Source organism: Alosa alosa, chromosome 5 (genome assembly GCF_017589495.1).
Source record: "Alosa alosa isolate M-15738 ecotype Scorff River chromosome 5, AALO_Geno_1.1, whole genome shotgun sequence".
Lineage (NCBI taxonomy): Eukaryota > Metazoa > Chordata > Actinopteri > Clupeiformes > Clupeidae > Alosa > Alosa alosa.
Window position 1 is genome coordinate 17,288,961 of NC_063193.1, and position 27,999 is coordinate 17,316,959.

The 27,999-nt window shown below is 43.0% G+C and overlaps 1 protein-coding gene across 3 annotated transcripts; it reads right to left on the reverse strand.

Moving 5' to 3' along the window:
* Window positions 1–304: 304 nt before the first annotated feature.
* On the reverse strand, window positions 305–27,976 carry ulk1a (unc-51 like autophagy activating kinase 1a). Of its 3 annotated transcripts, none has more exons than XM_048243224.1 (28): window positions 27,354–27,976; window positions 27,065–27,157; window positions 26,921–26,962; window positions 22,859–22,891; window positions 22,695–22,731; window positions 19,397–19,570; window positions 18,920–18,993; window positions 18,374–18,475; window positions 15,235–15,293; window positions 14,441–14,523; window positions 14,250–14,300; window positions 13,948–14,039; window positions 13,316–13,445; window positions 11,195–11,252; window positions 10,743–10,823; window positions 9,430–9,537; window positions 9,074–9,207; window positions 8,415–8,483; window positions 7,883–8,010; window positions 7,366–7,511; window positions 6,513–6,625; window positions 5,736–5,831; window positions 5,039–5,193; window positions 4,655–4,830; window positions 3,532–3,650; window positions 3,077–3,234; window positions 2,754–2,889; window positions 305–2,551 (listed from the first exon to the last, which is right to left on the reverse strand). In XM_048243224.1, exons 1-28 carry the CDS (start codon window positions 27,441–27,443, stop codon window positions 2,496–2,498), a joined length of 2,793 nt encoding a protein of 930 aa, XP_048099181.1. In that variant the 5' UTR covers window positions 27,444–27,976; the 3' UTR covers window positions 305–2,495. The 3 variants fall into 3 exon arrangements, with proteins under 3 accessions (XP_048099181.1, XP_048099180.1, XP_048099182.1); XM_048243223.1 differs by having other exon boundaries at window positions 10,743–10,826; window positions 27,354–27,975; XM_048243225.1 differs by lacking the exons at window positions 26,921–26,962; window positions 27,065–27,157; window positions 27,354–27,976 and adding an exon at window positions 23,156–23,719 and having other exon boundaries at window positions 10,743–10,826.
* Between the last annotated feature and the right edge of the window lie 23 nt (window positions 27,977–27,999).

Below are 27,999 nucleotides of genomic sequence, written 5' to 3' on the forward strand. Positions count from 1 at the left end.
TTAAAAAATAATATATCATGGTTAAAATAGTAACCTATATGTATGGAAAAGTTACCGATTTACAACATTATAAACTGCAAAAAAATCCGTTTATCAATACATCTTGCAATGCCAAGCCTATTTATTGAGCTTATGTATATTTTCATAAAGGCTATCAAGGCTTTTGTCACCGTTTATAGATGAACATTGCCTTGTTGTAATAAACTCAATTGTTGCTGAACTGTGTAGGCTACAATTAAATAAAAATCAGTATGCCTAGGTATTAAAAGACTTCAAAATACTGAGTTTACATTAAGAACACACATTTAAAAAGTAAAAAGCAAACTTCTTTATTTCAACAACTCAAATACACATATGTCAAAATGCAAAATTGATTTTGGTTTCAAACAAACACATACAAACAATATAAATACTGCAGCAGTAAATTTACAAATAGGCTTCTATCTTTTGCCTGATAATTAAAACCATTAGGCTGTCATTTTGTTGTCACTATTACAGTGTTCTGTGCATCCTTACATCCAGGTTGTGTCAGAAACATTCATTAACAACTCAAGTACAAACAACCCATCACAAAACAGTCAAAACACTCTCACAATAATCAAATCACTCAACAGTACAAAACACTTTATATGCAGAATTTCATGGGGAAAAAAGAAACAGATCATATCTGTTTCGGTAATATTACATTTTTAATGAAAAATATGGTCAATCATACTTGTTAATCTGCACACATGAATATTTCAGCACTAGTGCAAAAAAAATAGGTACCATTTACACTTTCAACGTGCAGATCCTGTTACAGTACTACTGTACAACCACTCAAGCCTATCTTGATTGTCAACCCAGATTTTGAGAAGGCATTTGAGTGAGACGGGAGACACACACACACAGACTCTCACACACACATACACGCGCACCCGCACAGGAGAAATGGCAGGACCTGTGTTTGTGTCTAGAGGGCGGCATTACCCAAAGCATACAGCATGCATTTTTGAGACCAAAGGAACTTGGCTTTGTTAAGGCGAGGCAGTAGGCGTGATGCTTTGGTAAGAGTTACAATGTCCAAGATTTCACCAGCATACAAAAGCAAAACACCACATTTTCTACATATTCAATGATACATGCTATAGGCCTACATAATATTATTCTGTTAGATTTTGTTATGGGTTCAACTATGGAAAATGACATTCAATTTCATTCCTACAACAAAGTCGTGAATACAGACCCTGTCAAATATACCCAATGAGTGTCCTAAAATAGTTATCCAAACTATATAGTAAAACTCACACCAAACTCAAAGCTAAACTTAAATATTAACTATTTTGGTATCAAAGCAAAATTAAACATTGTAAACACCTATAACTAAATTAAATAAATAAAATCTGTTTCAAATTAGAACTAAAATGATAAACAAAGCATGTACTAGACAAAGTCAGAGGATAACAATGAAAACAATACAACAAAAAAACAACAACAACCTGGGATGCTACATATAATGGGATACTGCCTGAAAACGGCAGCCATGTTGTTTCCTGATCGGGCAGATTGACTAAAAGCAGTAGCAGGATAAAAGAGGCAAAGGAGTTCTGAACACAGTAGGTTTAGTGCATAAAGTGCTGTTTTGTTAATTTCTCCCATAATTAGACATGCAATACTTACTCCAAAAGGGACATCTTTCTTGACATTCAACAACTCTGCATTAAACACTGCACAAATTAATGCAACTGAGCATTAATTAATCTGGCCAAACATTCAGTGTGTGCATTGGTTCCAAAACACACAGGCATGCAGATTAAAATATTAGGGCAGATTTGTAACTGCAAAAAGAGTTGTGCAATTCTGTAGTCCACTTGAAGCGCCCAGCACCCTAGTAGATAATTCTGATGCTTCAAGTGGTTGTAAGGAAAGAATATTGCTTGATTCAATGTATAACAGAAATCAAGTATCAAAAGTATGATGCAACTCAAAGTTCATACTGTCTTCCTCTCTAACAACTGTCTATTACACAATGGCAATATTTTGGTCAAAACCCTCCTTGACATACCCTGTCAATATTAATGTGATTCCATTTTCCTGGTCTGTCGACTTATAAAATAATAATTATTATTATTATAAAGAAACACCCCTGATTTTCCATCCCCCACCCCTACAGTAACACTGAGTCGGCATGTGGCAGCCAAATGGCTTCATGAACTCTCCCAAGATACCATGGAGACAGCTGGTTGCCAAGAATAAGCTGAGAGTGTGCTCTCCCACACCTGGGTCACCACATCACAGCTGCCAGGAGAGTGATCAAAGTGTTCGTCTTTGATGAGGCTCTCACTGGCACGTGTTAGTCCCTCACCTTTACCAGTGCCAGGTGGAAGAGCTTCTCAAATGATCGTCAACATAAGGTAGCCACAACACACTTCAGAGAGGAGAGAATGGCGGTTGTGGTTGTGATGGCGAAGGAGAGAGCAGAGACAGGAGATGAACTGGGGATTAACGCCCTCTTTTCACACGTATGTGCCAGGCTGCAGGGCAGAGAGGCGCCTTTGTATGCACTGTTTACCTGCAGGGAGGGACAAGTAGTTGCACTTCAGTTAATGAGCTATGTTTGAATGAGCATGTGTTATCTCAGGTGTAAATCTGTCTATTTGAAAGTAAATATGTCTGTGTCCCTCTGTCCCTGTGTAAGCATTTGTATGAGAGACTGTACTACATTGCAATTTTTGCAAGTGTGTGTGTGTGTGTGTGTGTCTGTTTTCACTCACACTTGTCAATGTTGTGTATGTCTGCTGGTTCTGTGATGATGAAGGTGAGCCCCTCCATCAGTAGCAGGGCTTTGTGGTAGCGCTCCACCGAGGCCTCGCCCTGGTGAAACATCTCATCAAGGGCTGTGGACTGGACCTGCACACACAACAAAAAGAAAAAAAGAAAGAACGAAGAAAGAAAGAAAGAAAGAAAGAGGGAGAGAATGCATGATTACTAATTCAATTGTACTGGACTTGATTACATGACCCAAGCATCATTCATTCAGAACAGCTTCTTGGGGTTTATGTATATGTAAAGAAAGCGATGCATTGTGGTTACGTACCATGTTCACTGTGTGGGCGTAGATGAGCTTCTCGGCTGTGATGCTGTTGATGCGGTCCATGAGCCTCTGTTTGGTGGTGAAGAAGAGCTGCAGCCGGGCGTTGAGAGAGCGAGAGGAACTCACACTAGACTTGTACAGCTCGTTCAGCTTACGCACCACTACCCAAACAGAGGATACACAGGAGACAATTTACATTACACTTCATTTCTCTCCAATAACACTGATATACATTTTCAATTTTCTAAACTATTTTCTTTAGTCTTACAAAGATTTTGAGGTAATATTCACAAGTTAAACATCAACAAACTTGGCGACCAGTTCATTGTCTCTACAGATGTGTGTGTGTGTGTGTGTGTGAGTGTGTGTGTGTGTGTGTGTGTGTGTGTGTGTGTGTGTGTGTGTGTGTGTGTGTGTGTGTGTGTGTGTGTGTGTGTATCTGGTGCTGCCAGTCTCACCCTGTTTGACGGAGCAGGAGGCGTAGAGTTTGCCCTGCTTGATGTCCTCCATTGCAGTATGTATAACAGATGACAGCAGTTCAGCACTCTTCATATACAGGACCAGCTGCTCAGCATAGCTGAGGTAAACATATTCCCCCCACGCACACACACACAGACACACACACAGACACACACACACACATACACACAAGGTTAGCATAATAACACTCTCGTTTCATTTGTTCCAAAATTGCCATACAGGGATGGTAGTATATATATGTGTGTGTGTGTGTGTTTTACAGACATATATGGTCAAACATATACTCTTTCCATCACACTAGAAGAATGTAGTTCATAAGAATATAGAATATACTGAACTTAGAGATCATAAAACATTTATATTGAAACATTGGAGCACCACTCCCCTCCCTGCAGGACATTTACACCACCCGCCTCACCCGCAAAGCACTAATGATTGTCAAGGATACAACCCACCCTGCACACGAACTGTTCAGCCTCCTGCCCTCTGGAAGCGGTACAGGAGCCTCCGCCCCGCACCACCAGACTGGCAAGTAGCTTCATCCACCAAGCAATCAGGATGCTGAACACTCTACCCACTCTCCCATCACTGACAGCCCCCCCCACCCACCAGCCAGCCAGGAACCTAGGAAACTAGGATCCTGTCTACCCTAACCCCCCCCCCTTGAAATTACTGCATACTGCATATCAATGTAAATATACAGGTCACACAAGCACAAGTTTAAACTTCATGTAACTGTTAAGACTATATAAATATACAACACAACTACCTCTATTTTTTTTATATATATGTCCTATATTTCTATTTTGATACATACATGTTCTATATTTCAGTCTTGCACTTTAATTTAATGTTTATTGTCTATGGCTATGTCTATAGTATGTCTATGTCTGTATTTAAAGCATGTCTATGTCTGCATGGGAAAGTAAGAAACGAAATTTCAATTCTTTGTATGACCAGTGCATGTAAAGAAATTGACAATAAAAGCCGACTTGACTTGACTTGACATGCCTGATTAAACTGATAAAGATACTGATACAGCAATCTGCACAATACTGGCCACCCCATGGACACAGGCTACTAACTCCTCTTGGGCCTCACCTCCATTCGCGGCTCAGCAAGCTGATCTGGTCAGCCACTACGCTCTGTTCCAGGAACGAGGCGTCTGGGGCATCGCACGTCTCAATCCCAGAGTCCTTTGCAGCCGCGATCTCCATGATGCAGTGGGAGAAGGCCAGGATGAAGCGGAGATGGCCTAGCGCCTCCGTGTGTTCCTGCTGTGTGTGGACCAGAGACAGATGTGGTCATTTCAGATTCTTTTCTGATTGAGTGTAGAGCAAAACAATGTTATAACACCCTCTTAATATGTTCTACCGAAGACTCCAAAATGGAGGTAATAAAGACTAAAAAAAGTTTTTTCTTTGTGCTTAAATAAGAATTAAGAGAGGAAGGGGGAATGGAACAGCCACACTGCACACAAACTACCTCCATGAGAGTCTCCTCCGGCAGCTCTGGGGGCTCAAAGGTGACGCCTCTGCTCAGGGGGCCCATGTTGCAGTCGCAGCCGTCCCCCTGCACTCCAGCCTGGGCCTGACGAACCCCGTAGGTCCAGTCTGCGCTCACCGGGCTGGTGGAGCACACTGCAGGAGAGCAGAGAGTCAAAGATTTGTTTATGTTTATCTTTACGGTATTTAGCAGGCGCTTTTGTTCAAAGCGACTTACAACGACATCAATAAACATTACATTAAAGTTAACAGTTTTTAGCAAAATCAAAAAGCCTAAAAAATACCAATATCATTAACAGACTAAATAGAATTTCACAGACTAATAACAATAACCATAAACATATATAAACTGCGATTCAGATTTAGCTAATACCCTTGTAAGGAGAAACCTAGAAATTAACTACAACAGTGTGGACTCAAACATGGTTATTAAAATTAGATTCTAATACAACTAATGATGTACATCAGTGAAATATATAATAATATACTGTATATAGATAATAATATATATTTCAGCAAGGTATTACCAGGGCAGAATTTGTGTAGGGGGTAATGTGACACCACCATCAAGTTGAAATTCAATTCAGATACACAGAGGGAGCATCTGTGTGTTAACACCACTATACACATCACAAAGCCCCTCATCCAGGACCCGTGGGTCAGTGTGCTGTACATACCGGTTAAGAGTCTGGGCCTGCTGGTCAGTGGAGGAGAGGGGGCAGAGCCTGGGGAGCCCACTGTGAAGATGGCCCGTGAGGGACTCCCTCCAACCCCTAGTGCAGTCCAAATCAGAATAAAACAGAGGGACAGGCCATTGTGAGGTGAAGGAGATGAAGAGGTGGACAGAGACAAAAAAGAAAAACAGAAACAAGGAAAGTGTGAAGTAAAAGGAAAGAAATGAAGGGAGAGAGTGAAGATAATGAGATGAAAGAGAACAAGAGAAGATGGGCTACATTAATACATGCTTCCGTGGTTACCAAACTGGGCAGTATGTTACTTTGGACTGAACTTTACAGTTTTCACAGGTCAGCAAAATGTCAAACTCTGCCTTGACTGGGTCATGAGTTATAGCCTTCTTAGAGCTTAATAGGAATGTAATCGCCTGTGTTATTTAACCAATGGAGGAACACATAATAAAGAAAGTGGGACCACTAAAAGGTAAAGCTTCTGTGTACTGTGAATGTGTGTCAGTGAGCTAATCTGTACCAGTGTGTGTCTAGATGTGCTAGCATAACTTGTTTTTTAAGCAAAAATGTGGCACAACTACGGTACATACTATACTTCCAATATGTAGGTAGGTAATTTTACATGCACAAGGGTGTGATTGGGAATGTATGTGCCTGTGTGTGCCTGTGTGTGTGTGTGTGTGCCTGTGTGTGTGTGTGTGTGTGTGTGTGTGTGTGTGTGTGTGTGTGTGTGTGTGTGTGTGTGTGTGTGTGTGTGTGTGTGTGTACCTGTTGTGTCCATAGGTCTCTCCATATTAAGGCTGTCTGTGCTGCCACGGTCTAGCTGTGCTCCAAACACAGCCTTCAGCAACATATCTGACAGGCGGCCTGTGCTCATCGATCTGTTCAAACACACCAGCAACACAGCCTTAGACTCATTCATTAGCATCAACATATTACACTGAGACATGACTGTGTCATACTTGCTAATACTGTTGATTTCTTTCAGTTTTCTTTATTTGCACTGAATTCTCCATACAGGCATTTGTACAGCTCTCCATATTTGAAAATTTCTGAACAACAATTCTAAAACATTCAATAACAAAGTAGATATCTTGGACATATCATTGTTATTTGAACATCCAGCACAAAAGCTCAGTTGTTCCCAACTCTGAACAGAATATTGTGCCGTGGGGAAGAGCCTTGGAGAGCTCATTAGTTCTGTGCTGTTTTTATAGATATCCATTAATGACTTCTTCACAAAAAAAAGTGCTTCCATGAAGTTCTCACTCACAGTGTTTTAGTGTGTGTGTGTCTGTGTGCATGTGTGTGCGTGTGTGTGCGTGTGTTTTTAGTTTGTGTGTGTGTGTGTGCGTGTGTGTGTTAGTGTGTGTGTGTGCATGTGTGCGTGCGTTAGTGTGTGTGTGTGTGTGTGCGTGTGTGTGCGTGTGTGTGTGCGTGATTTAGTGTGTGTGTGTGTGCATGTGTGTGTGCGTGTGTGTGTGCGTGTGTTAGTGTGTGTGTGTGCGTGCGTTAGTGTGCGTGTGTGTGCATGTGTGTGCGTGTGTGTGCGTGTGTGCGTGCGTTAGTGTGTGTGTGTGTGTGTGTGTGCGTGCGTTAGTGTGTGCGTGTGTGTGTGTACCTCTTCACAGACTCTCTCCTGTCCACAGCGTGTCGGGTGAGAGTGGGCACGGTGCCCTGGCCGCCCTCCAGCTCGTTTAGGTTGGGCACAGTGCGGATGCGGGGCCCCAGGAGATTCTGGGAACTGGGCCGTCTGTGGAGGTCAAACTGGGACACACAGCGGAGGGGACATGACACGAAGACATGATGACATCCCCTTTACAGAGTTACAGTCGCAACTATAACTGGACTTCAGTACAGTACATGTACATTACTGTAGTCAGGGCATGTTTTTAAAGATGACAGGCTGTCTGCTTGCTATGTCTGCTTTAAAAACCTTACTTGAGTTAAAGTGTTACACAGTTACAAAAAACGAAACAAACGATGGTCCAGTCTATATCACTTTTCATGTTGTTATTATTAGTACAGTTTGTGTACGGATGTTGTCATTCATATTAGCTGGAGCGATCCTTTTTTTGTTATCTTTTAGGTATCATTCTTTGTGTAAACGGCCCTTTATTCTTAAACTAGAGACTCACTTTAGGCACAGTGGGGTCCGGGCTTTGCCTGTGGGATCTCTTCCTGTGACTCAGAGGGGCATCTGTTCCCAGGTCTGTGTGGCGCTCGACCGACACCCGGGTCTGAATTTTGTACTGAGGGCTCAGGTCTGATCCAGGATCAGAAAGAAAAAAGGAACAAAATTGAATAAAAAAATATATGAATATAAATGTTTATGACTTCTTCAGCTATTTTCACCTATACTCCATAAAGTTTACAGCACTTTAAAGGGTTTAATGAGAATTTCTAGGCATATTTCTAGTGGGCCCCCTTTTCATTATAAACTTTAGAGGAATGTTTTAGATCTGAAGGGCCCATTGTCAGTTCCTGGAGATCTGAGATTTTTCCAGAAAACGTTTTAAATTGAGTGGAAAAGATTTTGGAAACATCTGTGTTTTAAATAGTCTATGAAAAATAGTGCAAAGTTCAACCAACATGAAATAAATATCAAAAATGAGTTGAGCTGTTGCTAAAGGGGGCACAGCAAAGCAGGCACTGCACCGTCTCTCCTACCTCGCCCCTGCATGCCAGTCCGCGTGCCCCGAGGAGAAGACTGATCAGGTCTCTCAGGGATGGTGCCAACTGTGGACGAATGACACAACATACATAAGGACATGAAAAAACAAAAGAACTGATATAAGGCACTTTTGTATGAAAAAGAAAAGCCTTCAATTAAATACTGCCTACATGCCATTTCTTTTTCTATAATTCTATACTACTATATATTTAGGGCTGCTCCTGCTCCTGTCTATTATTCTCCCTGCATGACCTTTACAGTCGGACTTCACCCTGCAGCGTAACTAAAGTGTTCCGTTCGCAGAGCAAAACATTTTTGAAAAGTTTGCAAAGTTTTTGAAGAATGGTCTAATTTTGTTCAAATGTGCACAGCACTCTCATGTCTGCTGTAGACAGTTCCATTGATTAACATGGAAGTTAACTGTTGCAGTATGGCTCCGCAAACGGAGTGTTTCAGTTGCACGCCTGGTGTAGCTCACCTGTAACAGATACATAAACACACTTTGTCAGCTCAACTGTAGCAATAATCTCGAAAAACTCATAGACATATTCTGTTTGCTAGCACATTTTCAGATATGCAGAGACTTGGCCGGAAGAGGCACCCTAATCTGAGCATGTGCATATGATACATCTCTGTGCAGTTATATGTGATTTACCCAGTGGTGAGGGCTGGTTAGGCCGACAGACCCCGGTTGACAGCTTCCTGTAGATGGGTGCAGCTTCTCCCTCTGAGGTGACAGGAGAGGGACTTCCTGCTTTGCCACAGCAGTGCTGCATGGGTAATGCAGTCCTGCAACAAGCAATAAGTGTGAGTATGGCATAGGTAACACAGGCACATAGTGTCATTATGAAGGTTTGAAGGAACAAAATAGCAAAAAGAAACATTGTGACGAAATAAGAGAATTCGGTCGAGGTAATGTAAGTAAAGGAAACAAAGTGTGTAGCAAAGAGGTTAAGAGATTAAAACATTGAGATGAGAGGACAATGAGAGGTGAAAAGCAGCCATATCTACCTGAAGGGGCTGTGCAGGTTCTGCTCCATACGCTGGTAGTTGTGAATCTGAGTGGGCACAGGGATGGGAACAGACTGGCTGTAACTACTGCCACATAACTCAGCAGGCCTGAGAATAGAAAGAGAGGGAGAGAGAGAGAAAGACAGACAGAGAGAGAGAGACAGAGGGACAAATGGAGAGAAAGTGTGTGAGAGAGAGAGAAATGTATTGGTGTGTTCTCAAACAATGCACCCACTGTGGCCCTTCACACACACTGACTGACTGACAGGGACAGACAGAGAGACAGACAGAGAGACAGACTGGCTGGCTGCTCTGATGGCTTGGTGCTCCTGCAAAAACCATCTTGTGCACGCGTGACTGACACAACCACACAACCCACTCGCCCCCTCCATTAGTTGGCAGTGTGTGTGTGTGTGTGTGTGTGTGTGTGTGTGTGTGTGTGTGTGTGTGTGTGTGTGTGTGTGTGTGTGAGATGAGTGCCCCTATCCCTGCCCCAGTCTCCACTGCCCCTGTCCCGGTCTCCACTGCCCACAGCTGTCTGCAGCCCTTCACACAGCTGGCATGAGAGGGGCTTTGGCAGGAAGCACAGAGGAGAGTCTACATGTGCTCAACCACAGCCTGCACTGAATGTGGACGTCTGCTTCTGCAACACACCACCTTTGTCATCCAAACGTTTCAAAATAGTAGTCCTGATCCCAGAGAAAAGAGGTGGATGTTCTCACAAGCAAGCTAGCTGCTTGGGGACTTGTAGATTTTGTAGGTGTTGTTTCTGGGGGGGAGGAATTTCCGTTGTATGTATCACTGACTGCACTTCCTGTGGTTGATGTAACAGTAAAGTAAACACAACACTGGCTAATCTTCGAGCGCAACCTCAGACCATCAGGCTACTTCATCCTCCATTTTGTGCTGATACAGCATTTTCTATGGCTGGGTGCTGGAGAGTGCTGCGATAAGTGTTTGTTTTAAAGCTCTCCCTGACCTAGATGGGCTGAAGCGTTTATGAAATGTGTGTGTTTAAAGAGGGCTGAGTTTCGACTGGTAAACACAGACCCCAGGGACAAAAGGTCAGATGGTGCCAAATCTCTCACCTCAGATACTCTGAACTAAGCACTGACACTTAACACCCAGTACAACACACATATTCACATAGACATAAGACATAAGACATGTGTCATAACACACACACACACACACACACACACCCCTCACACACACACACACACACACACACACACACCCTCACACACACACACACACACACACACACACACACACACACACACACACACACACACACAGGCTTGTAGTTTCACCTGACAGGGCGTGGAGAGGTGCGTAAGGAAGGAGAGGGGGGAGGAGTCCTGCCTGCACAAGCTCCGGCAGCCAACAGGAAACTACTGAGAAGAAAACAACAGCAGGGTAGTGGGTCAGTGACTGACACACACACACACACACAGTGGATTACCACACACACCACACCAGGGTTCGAAAACACAAAACACATAAGTAAAACCTACACAGGCTACACAAAAACTGTTGTTACATAACAGGTCATAAAAAACTGTTGCAATGACATAAACACACAGGCAAACACACAGGCGGCAAACAAAGACACGGTCACGCTGGCAGACAGGACAGGGTCATGTGTGGTGTCAAGATGACCCCACGCTCACACTCCATTGTGAATGAAATACCTGCTTTAACCCCGCGTGTGTGTGTGTGTGTGTGTGTGTGACATGGATTTATTACTGTGTGTGTTTCTCACCCGCTGTGCATTAGACTGTCAGTAGGTTGGCCTCCTGCTGCATCACACACAATTTCACCTGTGGACACAAAACAACACTTAGGGCTCTATTTTGCGTCCCAGCGCAATTGACTTTGTATACTCGCGCTTTTGTCTTTCCTATTTTGCAGTCAGCGCATATTGGAATTTTCCCTCCACAGGTACATGCCTGTAAATTAGGGAATTCGATTGCGCCCACGGGGGCACTTCAGCGAAAAGACGGGGTGTGTTCCGGCGCAAACGTTCACTGTTGACATTTTGCAGTTTCAGAAAACAATCCGCCACAGACCAGGAACTCCCTGGTCTAAAGACTGTGGCGCAAATTCAGATGCTATTTTAAGGGCGCATGCATGACCACAGGCCTGCATGAATGAATGCGTTGCACACCAATCTAGACACCCCCGTGCAAAGACAGAAACATTTAAAGCCTTGATAATATTTGTCCATATTCCAGTTTTGTTTGTGCATTGATGACCTAAAAATTTAGTAGCCTATATAGTACAACATCTACATGCAATATCTTTACAACAACAACGCCTAATTACGACCTATTCATTTGGACAACTTTATACAGTCTTATAAAGGCTAAAGTTACTTTTACTTTTGTTCCAATTTACCGTTGTGTATGGCTTTAAACATTGCGTGGGCTTTAACATCAGCCTAAGCATTATTCCAGGGTTTTAAGCACCATAATTTTGCCTACCTTGTTGTAGCCCATCTGAAATAACTCCAAGCTGTGCTATGTTCCCTCCATCCTTTCGTTATTTTCAAAAAACGTTTTATATCCATGATGGCCTTGAAGTCTTGAGTTAGTGAATTAGCTTAAATCAGCTTTTTATGTGCTGTTAACCAGCAACAGATACAGTACAAGAAAGCAGTAAGTATGGCTACAATTTCTGTAGTTGCTGCATCCATTCATTGTTATTCTCTCTCCTGCTCAAACAAATGTTGTGCGTGAATTAAGTTGATGATAACGTGTTTACAAACTCTACTTTACAAAAAATATTGTAAATAGCCTACTGTCATGCAGTTAATTGGATACTGTGCAGAGTTGAAAGTTAGGTCAACTTGGAAACTGTTTCTAGTTGTTGAGTTGCCTGCTTGGCCGCCTGTGCTGCGCAACGCACACTTCGCTCCTCTCATCTATACAACGTAGTTCCCATTTCTGTAAACCATACATAATTTCAAAGAAAAATATTACCACTTGAGGGAAATCAGTGTGGTGTCCATGTAAAAACATAGGCATAAATCTAGCGTACACATGTTCACGAATCACTGATGTGTTGATGACATAAATTAGGAAATATTAGAGGACTTAAGGAGACGTGATGTTGAATTGCATGCCGATTCCATTTAACCCAAATGCCCCAGCGCAGCACGGGAGAGAAGAGATTAACTGACAGAAGATATGCATTGTCTATAGAGAGGTAATGTTAGATTACATTGTACATTGCAAATATATCACCATGCATTCATAACCTCGTGATTCAGTGAGAATGATCCCAAAACATCGGAAAGTATGTCTTTGTGACAATTCTGTATTACATTTTGTCAGGAGGAAAAATCAATAGCTAACTGTTCCCAACTGAACAGTGATTATAGCGCTGTGAACGCTCCTGGCTGCGCCTGGCAAATAAGCCACAATCAGCTATGGAACAAGCGTGTCTGTTGTTAAAGGGAATGTGAGATGACGCTCTGATTGGTTTATTGCACGTTACGCCCAAACCAATCATCCCGTCTGTAAAATAGCATCAGCGCTCAAGATCTGCCCACAAAGTCACTTGCGTTTTGCAAACACACTTCCGTTTCACACCATTAAAATAGAGCCCATAAACACACACACACACACAAACACACACACACTCAGTAACTCCCCCATGGCACAACACGACTCCATAGATTCACTCACTATCATCACTATCAATGACAGTCATTCGTTCTGATTGTTTAGGCTTCTCTGGCAGTGTTAAATGTCATTTTCTAACTGCAGGTGTATGATGACGCCTCAGCTTGGCATTGTGGGCAGTTTGCACGCTTGTGCACCGTTGGTCCACTGGTGTCTGGAATCCTTGGCCCTAACGACTTGTGAGTTTGGGTGCTTACTGGTGAACTGTGCAGGAACCATGACGTAGTCCTCCAGCTCGGAGGAGGTGTAGTCTTTCAGCAGGGAGTCAGGGGAAGGCGGCGTGGTGGGGAGGAGGAGACGGCCGGGCCTCTGGGTCTCTGCGTCCGACTGTAAAGAGACACAACCACAAACCATAACTACAAAGACAACAAGGGATCTAGTTAAAAGGTTGCTATCTGCCATTCTGATCCCTCTAGCTGTCCGTCCAGTGTTTGTGTTTGTGTTCCAGTGTTTGTGTTTGTGTTGTTTGTACACACTCCAGGCACAGTAAATAGGAAATAGACATAGTGGCTCAGAGCCCACTCCCTGTCAATCAACATGGAAGCATGGAAGGGAGAGATGACATTTAATTGTCTGCTGACTGCAAATATGAACAAACTTTTATGAAACCAAAACAGAATAACCAACTATATCTTTATTGAGCTTATAATAAACCTGTGTATGCTTGTGACTATTGATGGCATTTGCATGAAACAGTGCTTGTGTATGTTTGTGCATGTGTCATTGTGCACACGTGCTTTCATGAATATGTGTATTTGTATGGATTTGTACTGGATGCTAATAAGAAATGTCTGTGTGTGTATGTGTGTCTGTGTGTGAGTGTGTGCACCTGAGTTGGTGTTAGATGTGGAGTGGAGGAGTTGCTGCTGCTGCTCCCAGAGCCAGTGCTGGGGTATGGGGATGGCATGGGCACTGGAGATGCTATGACACACACACACACACACACACACACACACACACACACACACACACACACACACACACACACACACACACACACACACACACACACAGGAAGAGGGGAAAAAGTAAGAGACAGGCAATGATGATCACCATATCGATATACACTGTATCTGAGTGAGGGACGTTCTCCAACTCAGCTAAGACATGATCTTCCAGCAGCACACTCACATTTCTTAGCTGAGGAGCCTGCCTCCAGAAACGGATGATGGAAAAACTCATCTGGAAAACAAACCAACAAAATACTGTGAATTCAAAGGACAAGCACACCTTCAACTCAGTTGCCAGACCTCAAATATGAGTTGGCTTGGTTAGTGTATTGTTGTTGCAGCGGGTGGCGGCGTTGTTTGGTATGCACTGACCAAAGTCAATGCGGTCCTTATGGCTTCTCTGCAGCAGCCCCAGCAACAGCTGTCTCAGTGGTCCAGACGTCTCCCGGGGGATGCTGCCAATAATTTTATTTCGGAAAAAAATATTATTATGAACCCACACACTCATACAAATACTGTATGTCATGTGTTGGCATATGTGCCCTCTGTTATGACTAAACAAAATCCGATTGCCTCAATTTCCGCATATGTATATGTGTGTATCTGTGTGTGTGTGTGTGTGTGTGTGTGTGTGTGTTTGTCTGTCTGGAACGATTGTGTTATATGGGTCACATTAGAACCAGTGGTGGATCAAGTCTCTGCAGGCAATTTATAAATAGATCAGCATGCAAATAGAGAGCCAGCTTATAAAAACAAACACGCCTGGATCCATCTGAGAGAGGAGAAGGAAGAGACGTGAACTACTCTATTTGCTACTACTCTACTCTTTTTGCACACACATATTGCCTATAGGCTTTAAAATGAAGTTTGTTGGGACTATGGGTCATGTCCATGTCTAAAAGTAGAGGGGGATCAAATGGACTGTGGCAGCACAGCACTCTCTCGTCATTAGCAGTTGTTTCGCAATCAAACTGCAAAGTCAATGTGAGAATGTGTGTTTGTGTGTGCTATTGCGTAAGAGATGGAGACCATAGATGGGGTCTGTGTGCGTGTGATTGTTGTGTTGTGTTGCAAGCAGTTGTGACACACCACATTTATAGGTTCTGTTTATTGCGTTTATAGGTTCTGTTTACAGTATTATCTAGAACTTTCCTCTGGCCACTCACCTAGGGGTCAGGTTCCGGTTCCGTTCGTAGAACAGGCGGAGTTCTTGTGGACTGCTGGCCTGGGGGTTACACACACACACAGTGAAGATAGGATAACTAGTCAACAAGGCATAAACAAGAGCCCCTTACAGGGATCTACACAGAGTTGAATTTCATTATCATCTTTAAGATGACGCTGCACCTCTGAGGATAACTCTCAACAAGTTTTCATGACAGATTTTTATGGGCAAGTATTCAGATGACTAAAAGTATTTGTTGTCATAGTTTCTGATGGACACACCACAACAATCTGATCCATACACCAGGTATGCCATTTTATATTCCAATGGTCAATGAAAGACAAAATCAGGCCGACATGTGGACATCACATGAGCCAGGCCAAGTACTGTAGATAATCACAGTTAAGAAACCATCTGCAGTGACACATGACTCTGAACATTCATTTGAAACACTTCTAAAATGGTATGACATGGGAAGAGACTATCTAGTGGCAACCAGGCACTGTCTTAACTGGAGGAAAATGCTTCATTTGACATTTTGTTTTACATGAATAGATGAAGTGGTGGTTTCACAAATGTGGACAAAGCATGGTTAAATATGGATGGCTTTTTACATTATGATTCTATAAACTTTAATCCCTGTCAACAGTGCAGGGTGCAGACTGGCTAAAACATTGTAGAACCTGTTATGCAAAATACACATTAAACAGCACATTAAACACAAGAACAGCAAATACAAGCAGTGCAGTTACCCTGACTTCACATTGAACCTGACATCACTAGCTCAACGGCCAATAGGCGGCCAAGTTTGTGTACTCAGTGAACTAGTCTGGCAACATTTCTTTTCACATTCTATCTCTCTCTCTCTCTCTCTCTCTCTCTCTCTCTCTCTCTCTCTCTCTCTCTCTCTGGTTGCCTAGTGTGTCACGGGAGATCATGTTTAAGAAGCGATGCATTATGTATAAATCAAAGGGATAAAAGAGCACTGATACGTCTCGCCTGACGCTCATAAAACTCCATGTCTCCACTCATCGCAAGACCCAAAGTCATGGAGGTCCCATGCTGGTTAATGGATTTGCTGGCCCTCTGCCTTAGTAGCATAAACAGGACACAAGCCTCAAGAAAGTGTTAAGTCACTGATTACTCATGTATGTGTGTCCTACACACAGACAAAAACACACACACGCACACACACACACACACACACACACACACACAGACACACACACACACACACACACACACACACACACACACACACACACACACACACACACACACACACACACACACACACAATTTGTCCTACTCAATTTCACAGGTTGGAGCTAAATTTCTAATTATGTGCTAAAGCTACTTATAGTATTTCCGAAATGCGTTAAAATCTGATTACATTATCCATAGACAAAACTTCACAAAGAACAATCGTCCTTTTAAAATAATCACGTAGACAGCACTCAGATAATCTGATACACCTATTGAAGACTTTAAGCATAATGCTTCAGTACAAAAACTGCGGCCACCACAGTGTTTACTAACTCTGGACAGAGACCAAAAGAGAGGACATATGGGGCAGTGCTCCTCCAAGCAGCACAGATCAACAAAGAAGACACCAGCATTACAGGAGTCTCCCTCTCAGACAAATGCCTGTGTTGACACACATTGCAGCAGACCATAATATTGACTCGAGCAAGGTAAATTTCTGGCATGCTGCTAACGACCGTCACCAAGGCAGCGACCCTGCCCACGTGTCCTTTGGCACAGGACAACCATGTGATTGACATATCCATCAGCTTTCTCTCACCTCTGCCATGTCCACCCACGGGCTGGTAAACACGATCTGACCACAGGGACACGATGTCCAGACCACCTTATACGTCATCACAAACACACAAACACACACACACATACACACACACACACACACACACACACACACACATAGGCACAAGCACATTGGCCACACAGAAGTACACACACAATGTTCAATGTTAGCAAACAGCGTCTCTTTCTCCCACTCTCACTTTCTCACTTTCACTTGCACATGCGCTTGAGCAAGCACATATCCTAACACACATGAATAGGTTGTGTAAAATGAGCCACTCTTGCCTACTGTCTTGCTTCACGTCTTGCAATACACACACACACACACACACACACACACACACACACACACACACACACACAGAAGCCCAAGAGCAGCTGTGTACTCAGTCCAAACACACTCCACACGTGCTGTTTACCGAAGTCTTGGGAAACATTTGCAAGAGCACATTTCACTGCCTTGTGCATGCTGAGTGCTTGCCCTGTGCCTAGGCCACAGACCTATTTTCCCGTCAGCCAGTCAGCCATCGTTTCAACCAAGCCACAATCCCCTGGCAGGAGGAGGCCATTAACATAGGCCAGAGATCCGGCGCTGTTTGCTCAGCATTTAGTTATGTAACAGCGTTTTCCATGGAAAATGGTTTCTCCTTGGTTTCCAGACCAGTAGGTCAGAGATTAGTCCTGACCCAAAGTAAAGTGCAATAAAGCTGTAATTTACCGCTTCTAATAAGGATAGGGCCGACTATGGCTAAAATGCGCTTGTAATATCAGTGCGCATTTGTACAGGGAGGATTGGGACAAACGAACAATCCCACAACAGAACCTTGACCTCCTTCAGAGAGATTATTACTGTAACAATCACACCATGGTAACAGACATAAACACTCTTAGACACGCTTGTGATTGTTTGTTTGTTTGTGTGCGTATTTGGAGGCACAAAAACCAGCAAGAATGTGAGTGGGATTTGTGAGAATATGTGGGAAAATGTGCAATTTAAAGGCAGAACAGTGTGCTACTATGTAGGCAAGTAGGTGTATGAATTTGTCTGTACTTCTGTGACAGGTTCACATGTCTGTGTATAGTCTACATATAGTGGCTGTGTACATATTCTGATTGTCATGTACCCATAATTTCCCAACTATTAGCCACGGTTTATACATTGGTTTTGCTAAATTTCTTCAGCTATGAGGTTAATACACAGGGGCAGTTAATATGGTATTAATATGGTTTTGTTTTTTTAACACTGTCTTGTGGTTTATACACAATGCCGCTAATACACAGGAAATTACTGTATAAATGTGTCTTCAAGTTATTACCTGGAAGGGTGCCTTGCCGGTCAAGCACTGATAGACAATTGTGCCCACGCTCCAGAGGTCGGCTTTAGCATCATAATTCTGAGACATGATCACTTCTGGAGCCTGTACAGAGAGAGAGAGAGAGAGAGAGAGAGAGAGAGAGAGAGAGAGAGAGAGAGAGTCCAATAGTCCATGGGGCTAAAGTTATGCAGACTTGATCATGATGTGATCAAGCTACAGCTCTTAAAGTAATACTCTATGTTGTGGTAAAGAATGAAAAGTCTCTAAAGATAGACACGATAGAGCTCTTTGTAGTTCAGCCACACTTAAAACCACAAGCTCCGGGAGGCATCTGAAACATGTGGTCATAATGATGACCTGCTTTAGGAGACTGAGGAAAAGACCTCTTCTTAAAATGCAGTAAATTACCATTTCAGCTATAAATAGCGATGGAATTGGACAGGAAACAGGTCAGCGTCCAGGCAAAAAGTGTTCTCAATTTATGTGTTTCAGTGCTTAGAGTAGCTTTACTAAAAAGTGTGGAGTTGCCACTGAACTGCCACTTACCATGTACATAGGAGAGCCGCAAAGAGTGGCAGCCATGGTGTTACCCTGAAGATATCGGGCAAAGCCAAAATCAGCTGCACAAGAGAGAGAAAGTGAGAGAGAGAGAGAGAGAGACGATCAGAACTGCAGCACAACAACAAAGTTCTGTAACACCCCTATGTAGCTTTGACTGTGGTCTCTCCCTCAGACCCGTAATGTAGCTGACAGAGTCCGGCCGAGCCAAAGTATCTTTTCACCCAGCTGAACCACTAGTCACAATGTACACAGACTTCATGTAAACAAACAGTACACCCAACAACCCCATGCAATCAGTGACTAACAGAAACACAAAACACTCACCCCCTTTCTCTCCCTCTTACTCACCCACCCACCCACACACACACACACACACACACACACACACACACACACACACACACACACACACACACACACACACACACACACACACACACACACACAAACACACACTCGTACCTAGCTTGATGCACACGTTGCTGGGGCTGGCCCTGCGGCTGGTGTTGTAGGCCAGCAAGATGTTCTGCGGCTTCAGGTCTCGGTGGATGATGCCTTTGCTCCGGAGCACACTCATGGCCCCAGCGATCTGCTGCAGAAACAGGCGAATGGTGTCCTCTCGAAGGGAGCCCTTTGCTACAGGGGGGAGTGAAAGACACAACGAGAGACAGAGAGAAGGGAGGAAGAGAGAGAGGGAGAGAAGAGGAAGAGGAAGAGGAGGAGGCAAAGGTCATTTTATTCACTTATGTCTTTTGCAAAGTTCCTTCAACCCAGCTAAAAAACAAAAGAGCATTCCTCATAAATGTCTATCAACCTTATTTCAGTCTACTGATTATCAACAGCCATGGACTTTGCACAAACAAATAAAGTTATCACAAAATGCATCATCAACATGCTAACCTTAAGTCATGGGGGTCTAATTTGTTTTAGTTTGTGATGACATCACCATGGCAACCTGGGGCCACTTAAAGAGACTCCCACCTAAGTAGTCCATGTACTAGGGGATCAGCCAACTAGTCACAAAATTACTCTGGACGGGGAGAGAGGATCAGAACCTTAATACAATACGGGGGTGTGTGCTGCCTTAAAAGGATTTATTCTATAGAAACGACCATCTGGTTGCAAATGGTTGACCCCCCCCCCCAATAGGCAACAAAGCAAAATGTACCTATTGGAGAATATAATTTGGAATGATTTCATTACCAATGTTAGCCTAGAAATCTAGACGCACCCTAGAGGGCTAGTCTAGCAACTCTCCGTTGGCTTGTGAGCTCGAAAATGTAAACTTCTATCAGGCCAATCAAATTGTGTATAGAGTCGTTAGGCGGGCTTAACATAATGATTGATGGCAGAGTTGCAACGGTTTAGCTTGAATTCCCTGCTACTTGAAAACAAAGAAGATGGATGTTGCTGTTGGCGAACAGTGTGACACGAGTTAAGCTTTTTTAAGTTGGCAAAAGTTTGAACTAGCCAACTAGCTTCGCTGGTGGGAAAACACATGGGACTCATAGCGCTGTCCTATTGCGTGCAGAGGGAATTTGAAAGACAACCGATTATCCCACCCCTCGGACTAAGCACTGCGAACGGTGAGTGCCCAGACCCTACATTTTAATGTGGGTCTGGCTCGTCAGGCTATACCAATGTAGCATTCATATGCTATCTGGCTTGCTATGTATCCTCTACTGACGCCTCTGGCAATATGTTAGCCTATTCTGAGTACAAACCTAGGCATTGATGTGTATCTGCTGTGGTCAGGGTGCAACAGGTTTCTGATGCTTTGCAGCTCGTCCAGCATCCCTCTGAACACTTGGATGGAGTTCACAGAGATTTGAAACTAAACACCCGAGGACTGCTAGGAGATCAGAACTGTTATTTGTGGGAAACGTGCTAATGAATAACAAAGCCCCAAATCTCCTGGGAGAACAATTCAGCCCTGCCCGCAGCCAATGACAAGGTGTGTCTAAAATCAGCACAACACAAAGGGACACAGCACACAGATGGCTAACACCCCCACCTACACAAACACCCCCTCCTCTTCTCCTCCACCCTCTAACTGGGGGATATTTATATCCTCTGTGTTTTTCCACCGGGGCAGGCAAGATAAGTTATTGACAGGTGGGTGAGTTCATACTGCTATCTGAGCTGGGGGCTGGCATGTGTGTGTGTGTGTGTGTGTGTGTGTGTGTGTGTGTGTGTGTGTGTGTGTGTGTGTGTGTGTGTGATGGCGTGTGTGTGTGTGTGTGTGTGTGTGTGTGTGTGTCTGTAAAGTGTGTGTGTGTGTGTGTGTGTGTGTGTGTGTGTGTGTGTGTGTGTGTGTGTGTGTGTGTGTGTGTGTGTGTGTGTGTGTGTGTGTGTGTGTGTGTGTGTGTGTGTGTGTGTGTGTGTGTGTGTGTGTGTGTGTGTGTGTGTGTGTGTGTGTGTGTGTGTGTGTGTGTGTGTGTGTGTGTGTGTGTGTGTGTGTGTGTGTAGGTGGGTGGGTGGGTGCATGCGCGCTGGCTGGCCCGTGCCCACAGAGCCACCTCCGCTGGCAGCGCTCGGCATGCCGCTGCCCCGGGAATACAACCTCAGAAGGCTCTGGCATGACGGCAAAATTAGGTCAGTGGCAACGGCTAAGCACCTTAAAATAGACCCGTCCACGCAAATGCTGCAAATTTGGAAGGGAAGCGGGTGTAGGCCTGAACGTGTTTATATGTGTGTCACTCTGAAAATCACAAAAATAGACAAGAATAAGAGCTAGTGGGAATGTACGACCCACTGAGAGAGTGTGAATATATGCGTGCTATTCTGAGAGTCACAAAAATAGACAAGAAACAGAACTGGTGAGAATGTGCGACCGTCTGAGTTTTAAGAAATGCACACAGAGACTAACGTCAGTCACAAGGTATTGCACAAGGGTCCTCAATTTATGATCTCCTCAGTGATTCTGATGTTGTTCTTTCTCTGACGCAAGTCAGATGTCAGCTCATTCGTTAGGCCAGCATGTCACAGCTAATCATTTTATGAAAGCACTTCTGGCAACTCAAACATATTTTCACAAAAAATTGTGTAATGGTGTTATTTGTTTACTTCTGCTGAAGAAAAGGTCTTTGAAACAGGATAGATGCTGGGTGTCAGAATGGGCTGTCCTAATAAACATTACCAAAGCTACTTTATCAACCGTGTATTTCTTTATTCAGGGCCTGTCCACACGAAGACGCTTTTTAGGTTAAACGCAGAGGTTTTGCTTCGTCTTGGCCGAGCGTCCAAACGAATCCTGTAAACGCACTGCCCGAAACCGCACTTTTCTGAAACCTGGTCCCAGAGTGGAAAAATCTGAAACCGTAGCCCGTTTGAATTTGTTTAGACAGCGAAACCACACATCCTGCTTGCGTATCGATGATGTCATCGCCACACCTCAGCTGGCCTGGACTTGCACTTATAGTATTGCCTAACAATACTAGTTTTCATACATGACATTACCTACGATTACACTCCGTAAGATAAATATCACAACTGGTGCTTCGTAGCGCCGATAGCTTATGACTCAGTCTGTCAATGCCAGGGTGCCAGCCCTCAGTCAGAACACCTCCTCTTTGATGTTTCAGTGCTCAGGTGTCAATTTTGCCACTTTTAAAGATTAAGAGCAACTGAAGCTGATGTGGATCACACTGCTTTGACTTTACCGGTTTGCATGAGGTAAGGAGAACAGAAACTCATGCATCTGAGAGAATTGTATTCATGACGATGTTGTCACACTGTTTGATTGTGTTGTCACACTTACCCTGCAGATACTCTGCCAGGTCACCTCCATTGCAGTACTGTGTATGAGAACAAAAGGAATCAGAGAAAAAGGAGACATTAAAGTAAGCAGATCATCTAAAAACAAATAAATCAAAACAGCATAGTTTCCTGTGGTGCAAACAAGAATTCCCAGAGTAAACATACCTCCATGACAAGATACACACAGCCCGAAATCTCCTGTTGGAGAAACACACAAATGGTCAGTGCCTGTCAATTGCCAATACTAGATTTCCATGGCTTTGCGATGAGTCAAACTTGACCATGACAATGACCAATGTATGCCTAATTGCTGACATTTTATCTCAACTCAGTATCAGATAGTATAGCAGAGTATTGATTCCAGTCAGATTAATTCAAAAAGTATGTTAAGTGCAGTACACTGTAATAAAAATACAATGTTGCATTTCTGTTTAAGCATTCATAGATTAATGGTTTACAAACCTCTATGGCAAAAACATGGTTTGAATACACGTCAGGTTTTTGTGAAAAAAATCCGCCCACTCCTTGGCATTCTTTTTTGATATCCTTTTTTCAGTCTATTTTCTCATTTGGCAGATAACGTTTCGACCTTGCGGTCTTCCTCAGATTCACTTGATACATGTCAGGTAAATAAATAAGATTCAGCTCCACATCTTCTATTTGTTGCCTGTTTCAATAATTGCATGACTAAGGTTTGCTATGACAACATAACATACACATTATAATACTTAAAGCTGATATGATATAAAATGGCAATAACTCGGTTGTAACCTATTACATTGAAGGTAATTATAGTTTTACGATTTAATCCCCTGCAATGGATACTGGATCATCCCCTCGTATAAGTCCATCTTTCGACACCACACTAATAAATAATGATGTCATGTGTTTGTGTGACGCGAAGCTACCTCCCCATATCATTCCACAAAATAAATTTGACAGCTTAGGTATCGTGCACGTATGGCTTATTAATTCTACGCATGCTAACCGCTAAATATAAATCACTGAATCGAGCCACGCAACATGTTACTCAGCACCAAATATGAGGCAGGGAAGCTGTGACTTTGCCCCCAGATGTTACACAACTACTGCCATTGGGGTCATCGCTTAACAAGACCGGTCCATTCCAATCTGGCACAATTCCACTGAGCTCGGGATAGTTTCCACTTGGCTGAGCCAGGCCAGTGGTGCCCCGCTGCTGACCGCTCGCTACTACTGTACGAACCCGGCCCCACAGGGGGGTGGCTGCTCACTAGGCTGCCTTCTGTGACTTGCCTTGTTTGTTGACATGTCTGTTTTAGCTGTTGAACTCCACTGGAGTCCATGGGGTTTCAAAAGGCTGTAGACTGAGGCTGAGTCAATTGCATTTAACCGGCACTGTATCAGTCATACTGTTATTGCTGGCACCTACATCAGTGGTGGGGAAGTACAAAAACAAAACCTGTGTTGATGACTGGGACTCTGTTTCCCATCAATGTGAGTAAGCTGATGTAATCAGCTTGACATTCAGACTAGCGAGGTCTTACTGTCGTTTCTGCGCAGCACTCCTGTGTAGCCTCTAATGTCTTGTGGATGGACATATCTTACAGGGGTTAAGGAGAGGCCTAAATGATTTACCAAGGGCCCCAGGGCATATGTTATGGTGTTTATTTCATCTGAGGAGGCCTTCATTCTCTCTGGCATATCTGCCAATGCAATGGGGACAACATCAAGCACAGCACGTATTGTGCTGTATTTGTACCTACGCATAGATTACAACAAAAGTAACACAATACTGTGAGTCTGGAATATTTCCTTTGTCATTAACACTATTTCTAATTCCAGTGATCATCGCTAAAATGTCTGAAAAGATGGGAGATGTGAGGAGACAGAGATGAGAGTCCAGGTGGTCTGACCACCCGCATGTGCCCACAGAGGGGTGCAGGGAGGGTGACTTCTGCTGACTAAGCATAATCGGCCTCATTTTCTTTAGCCTTTGTTTGGCTGGTGGCATGGCAGCAGCCAGCCACCTGTTACATATTGTGTGACCAAGCGGATCAAATGACTCCTGCCTGTCTGGTTAGGGTTTCACGTCACAGCCTAGCCAGCTGACAGCCAACATGGCTGAGTGCATGTCTCAAACTGGCTAAGTCTATTTGCAGGGGATTTACAACATGCATGCTCACACAACAGTTGGCTGCTACACGACAAAACACAAAGCCTGCAACTGAGCAGGAGAGGTTCTGGTTTCAGTTTTTCTAACATCTTAAAGCCTTTAGTGCCTCCGCTTGTCAAATCTCCTCCTGTAACATGTTCTCTGCTAGTTCTTGTCTGGAGCAGCTAATGGAAGGAACAGCTCTTGAGTGCAGCCCTTGATACCATCTGGAGATGGTTTGGAAAAACACTAGCAAACCACCTGCTGCAAACACCCTAATTTCCTGTTGCCTAGATTCAAAGATGGAAATGTACTAAGATCTCCTTGACATCAATTCAGCACACAGTTGCCTTGGGCTACACAATATGGACTTATTTTGTTTGCTCTATTGATTGTTCCCAATTATACAGTTTGTTGTTGTTTTCATTAATGGAAATGCATGTCTTAACTGCTTTTCTTTAATATCTAACTTTAATGCCACATTCTGCTAATTAAGCAAAGTGCAGCAGCCAATTGAATATCATATTACAGGCCTAAAAGCATAGCTGTTTAACATGCACTTAGTTTATTAAGCATTTCTTATGCATTATGGTTTGTATATGTTGTACTATTTATTTATTTTCATTAGGCTATTGACATTGTTGTTTATTATTGTTGTTCTCCTTGGTGTAGTCTTACCAACTTTTTTCATTGTTTACTGTTCAATTAAATTATTGTATTCACTAACAGATCATACTGAATAACTAGAAAATGTAATTTCGAGGAAATTACCAGTGCATGAAAATATAAACATACTGTATATTAACATAAAATGCAAAACAAACTTTTATTTGATAACAGTTGGCAGAAGTCATAGTTGATAACAACTGACAGTTGAAATGGCTGAACAGTTAAATAGTTGAGTAGTTTAAATAGTTAAATTATTTAATAGTGAATTATTGTAGTGAGGACATTTGTTTTGAAACAGTTGTGGGCAGAGGAAATTTTGAACGGGATCTGTAGAGCCAGATTGTATGTTTAAAGCCTGAGACAGAGTATATAGTTTAAAAGTTAAATGTAGATAGTGTAATGGATGCTGATAGACAGAAAGTTGAATGGATGTTCATAGGCAGATTGTTTAATGGATGTTGATGGGATAGTTTAATGGGTAGATGAGTGAATGGTTTGAAGAGGATGAATGGATAGAAAGTTGGATGGAATGTGCCTTATATCCTTGTAGAATGGAGATACACAGAGAGAGTTGGCCTAATTGAGCAGAAAGCAGTTGATACAGGTGCGATCAGTTTAACTAGCTTTTTGATGGGACCTAGTTGAGCAGCTGGAAGTTGATCCAGGTGCAAATCAAGTTAATCAGCCCATTATGATGTCATAGTCCCCATACAAAGTCTATGGGGAAAAATAAGCTTGTTTTTTATTAATATCTCAAAAAGTATAAAGTTTACAAAAGCAAAAAATACATTCCTCAAGTCTCCTTTTCAAGACCTACGTTACAAAGTTTGAACGAAGTTTCTACGTTAAACGGTTGAAGCTGAATTAGACGCAGAAATTTGGTGGGAAGAAGAAGAAGAAGAAGAAGAAGAAGAAGAAGAAGAAGACTTCGGATAACAGAACAGTGCATTTTCATGCACTGTAATAACACTACATGTATAAATAGTGCTAATACATTATGTATTTTATTTAACATTATTCTTGACTAGTATATTGTATTCTGGAATAGTATATGTTTAAAAAAAAAGTAGCCTAGGCCTATATGGGAGATGGGCCTCTAGAAGCCATACCCAGCAGGGACACAGTAAAGGGAGGAGCTTTGTGCACACCCAATGAGAGGAAGCGGTTACAACGAACATCAACATTGAGGCGTGTAGTTGTTTGGATCCTCTGTAGGCTATCTGTTTTCAGACCACCTTCCGTTGTGTCTGTTCAGAATGACTCCATAATGTCAATTGCCTCTTTATAAAGAGTAATTTCTGTTGATCCTACCTTTATTCCTCCCCCCTGCCAAACGAGGAATGATTTTACAATGCCCTTGGCCCGAGTGGCCTCCTCAATACTCACTGGCATACATGGTTACGGGCATAGACAACATAGCCTACCTGAAAGTCAAGAAGACCAACGATGTTCTCATGTTTCAGCTCCTAAAAAAATCAAACGTGACGAGTTAACATCAGGGTAACTAAAGGTGGATTATATTTCAGCGTGGCAAAAACACAAGTGGTTGCATTCTGGACAAGACCTACTTTTAATATTTTGATCTCTTTTCCCAAAAGTGACTGTGATTTTGCCAAGTTCTTTTTGTTTATGCACTTCACGGCAACCTCCAGATCATGCCTCTGTAAAGAAAGCAAAATACAGCTAGATGACGAACAAGTTAGGTCAAGAAGACATTGCGTAGAGGCTATTCACGATGACGACATAGCCTATTCGAGACAATGGTGTATTAAAAGGCAATCTTGGAAATAGTTGCATCATTGCTTGAGCTCTGACAATGTATCTGCGCTAGCGGAGGTAAACGAAAATAGGTCATACCTTCTTATGTCTTCCTCTAAACACAACTGCGAAGGCACCATGTCCGATCAAGTCTTTCCTGTTAAACTCAAACTTTCCAAGAGTCTCCATGGCGTAGGACTCCAGACAGAGAATAAATAAAATAAATCCAGAGGGAAAATCAGGATGTTGTTGCTTCCTTTGTAACAATTCGGTGCACGTCCACTTTCAAATAGAAGAAAACTTGCCCTCTTCCCTTGCGTTCCATGGGCTGACCCTCGCCAAAAGAGTACATTTTTGTCATGATAAGTGCCGACATGTAAATGGGGTTGTCCCCTTCAGTCTATTTTAAAAATTGAAAATGACATGATGCAACGAGGTTTAAGTTTTCTATGTAGTTGATGATATCTGCGTTAGCAATCCCAAATGGCAACCTACCGGATTTCGATACTCTCAAACAAGTAGTCTATCGAGCTGAGAAAGCTGAATATCGACTATTTTATTAAGTTTGTAGACGCTTTTAGTTAGGTAGCGGTGAGTGTTTCACCTGCAGACGCATTCACTCAAAAGTATGGAAAGGCTGGATAGGTTACTGTCTGACCACAGTGTGCGCATGCGCATTGTTTGTAATTTCATGAGCGACTATGAGAACGGACATGTCAACACACACATGTTAGATAGAAGCCTA

Excerpts from the sequence above, each read along its gene's own strand:
- ulk1a (XM_048243223.1), bottom strand. The coding sequence starts at position 27,443 with ATGGAGACTCTTGGAAAGTTTGAGTTTAACAGGAAAGACTTGATCGGA. Across the intron at positions 26,963-27,064 it reads AAGAGATCAAAATATTAAAA|GAGCTGAAACATGAGAACAT; the intron begins GTAGGTCTTGTC and ends TGATTTTTTTAG. Across the intron at positions 8,011-8,414 it reads GACTGGCATGCAGGGGCGAG|ACCTGAGCCCTCAGTACAAA; the intron begins GTAGGAGAGACG and ends ATCCTGGATCAG.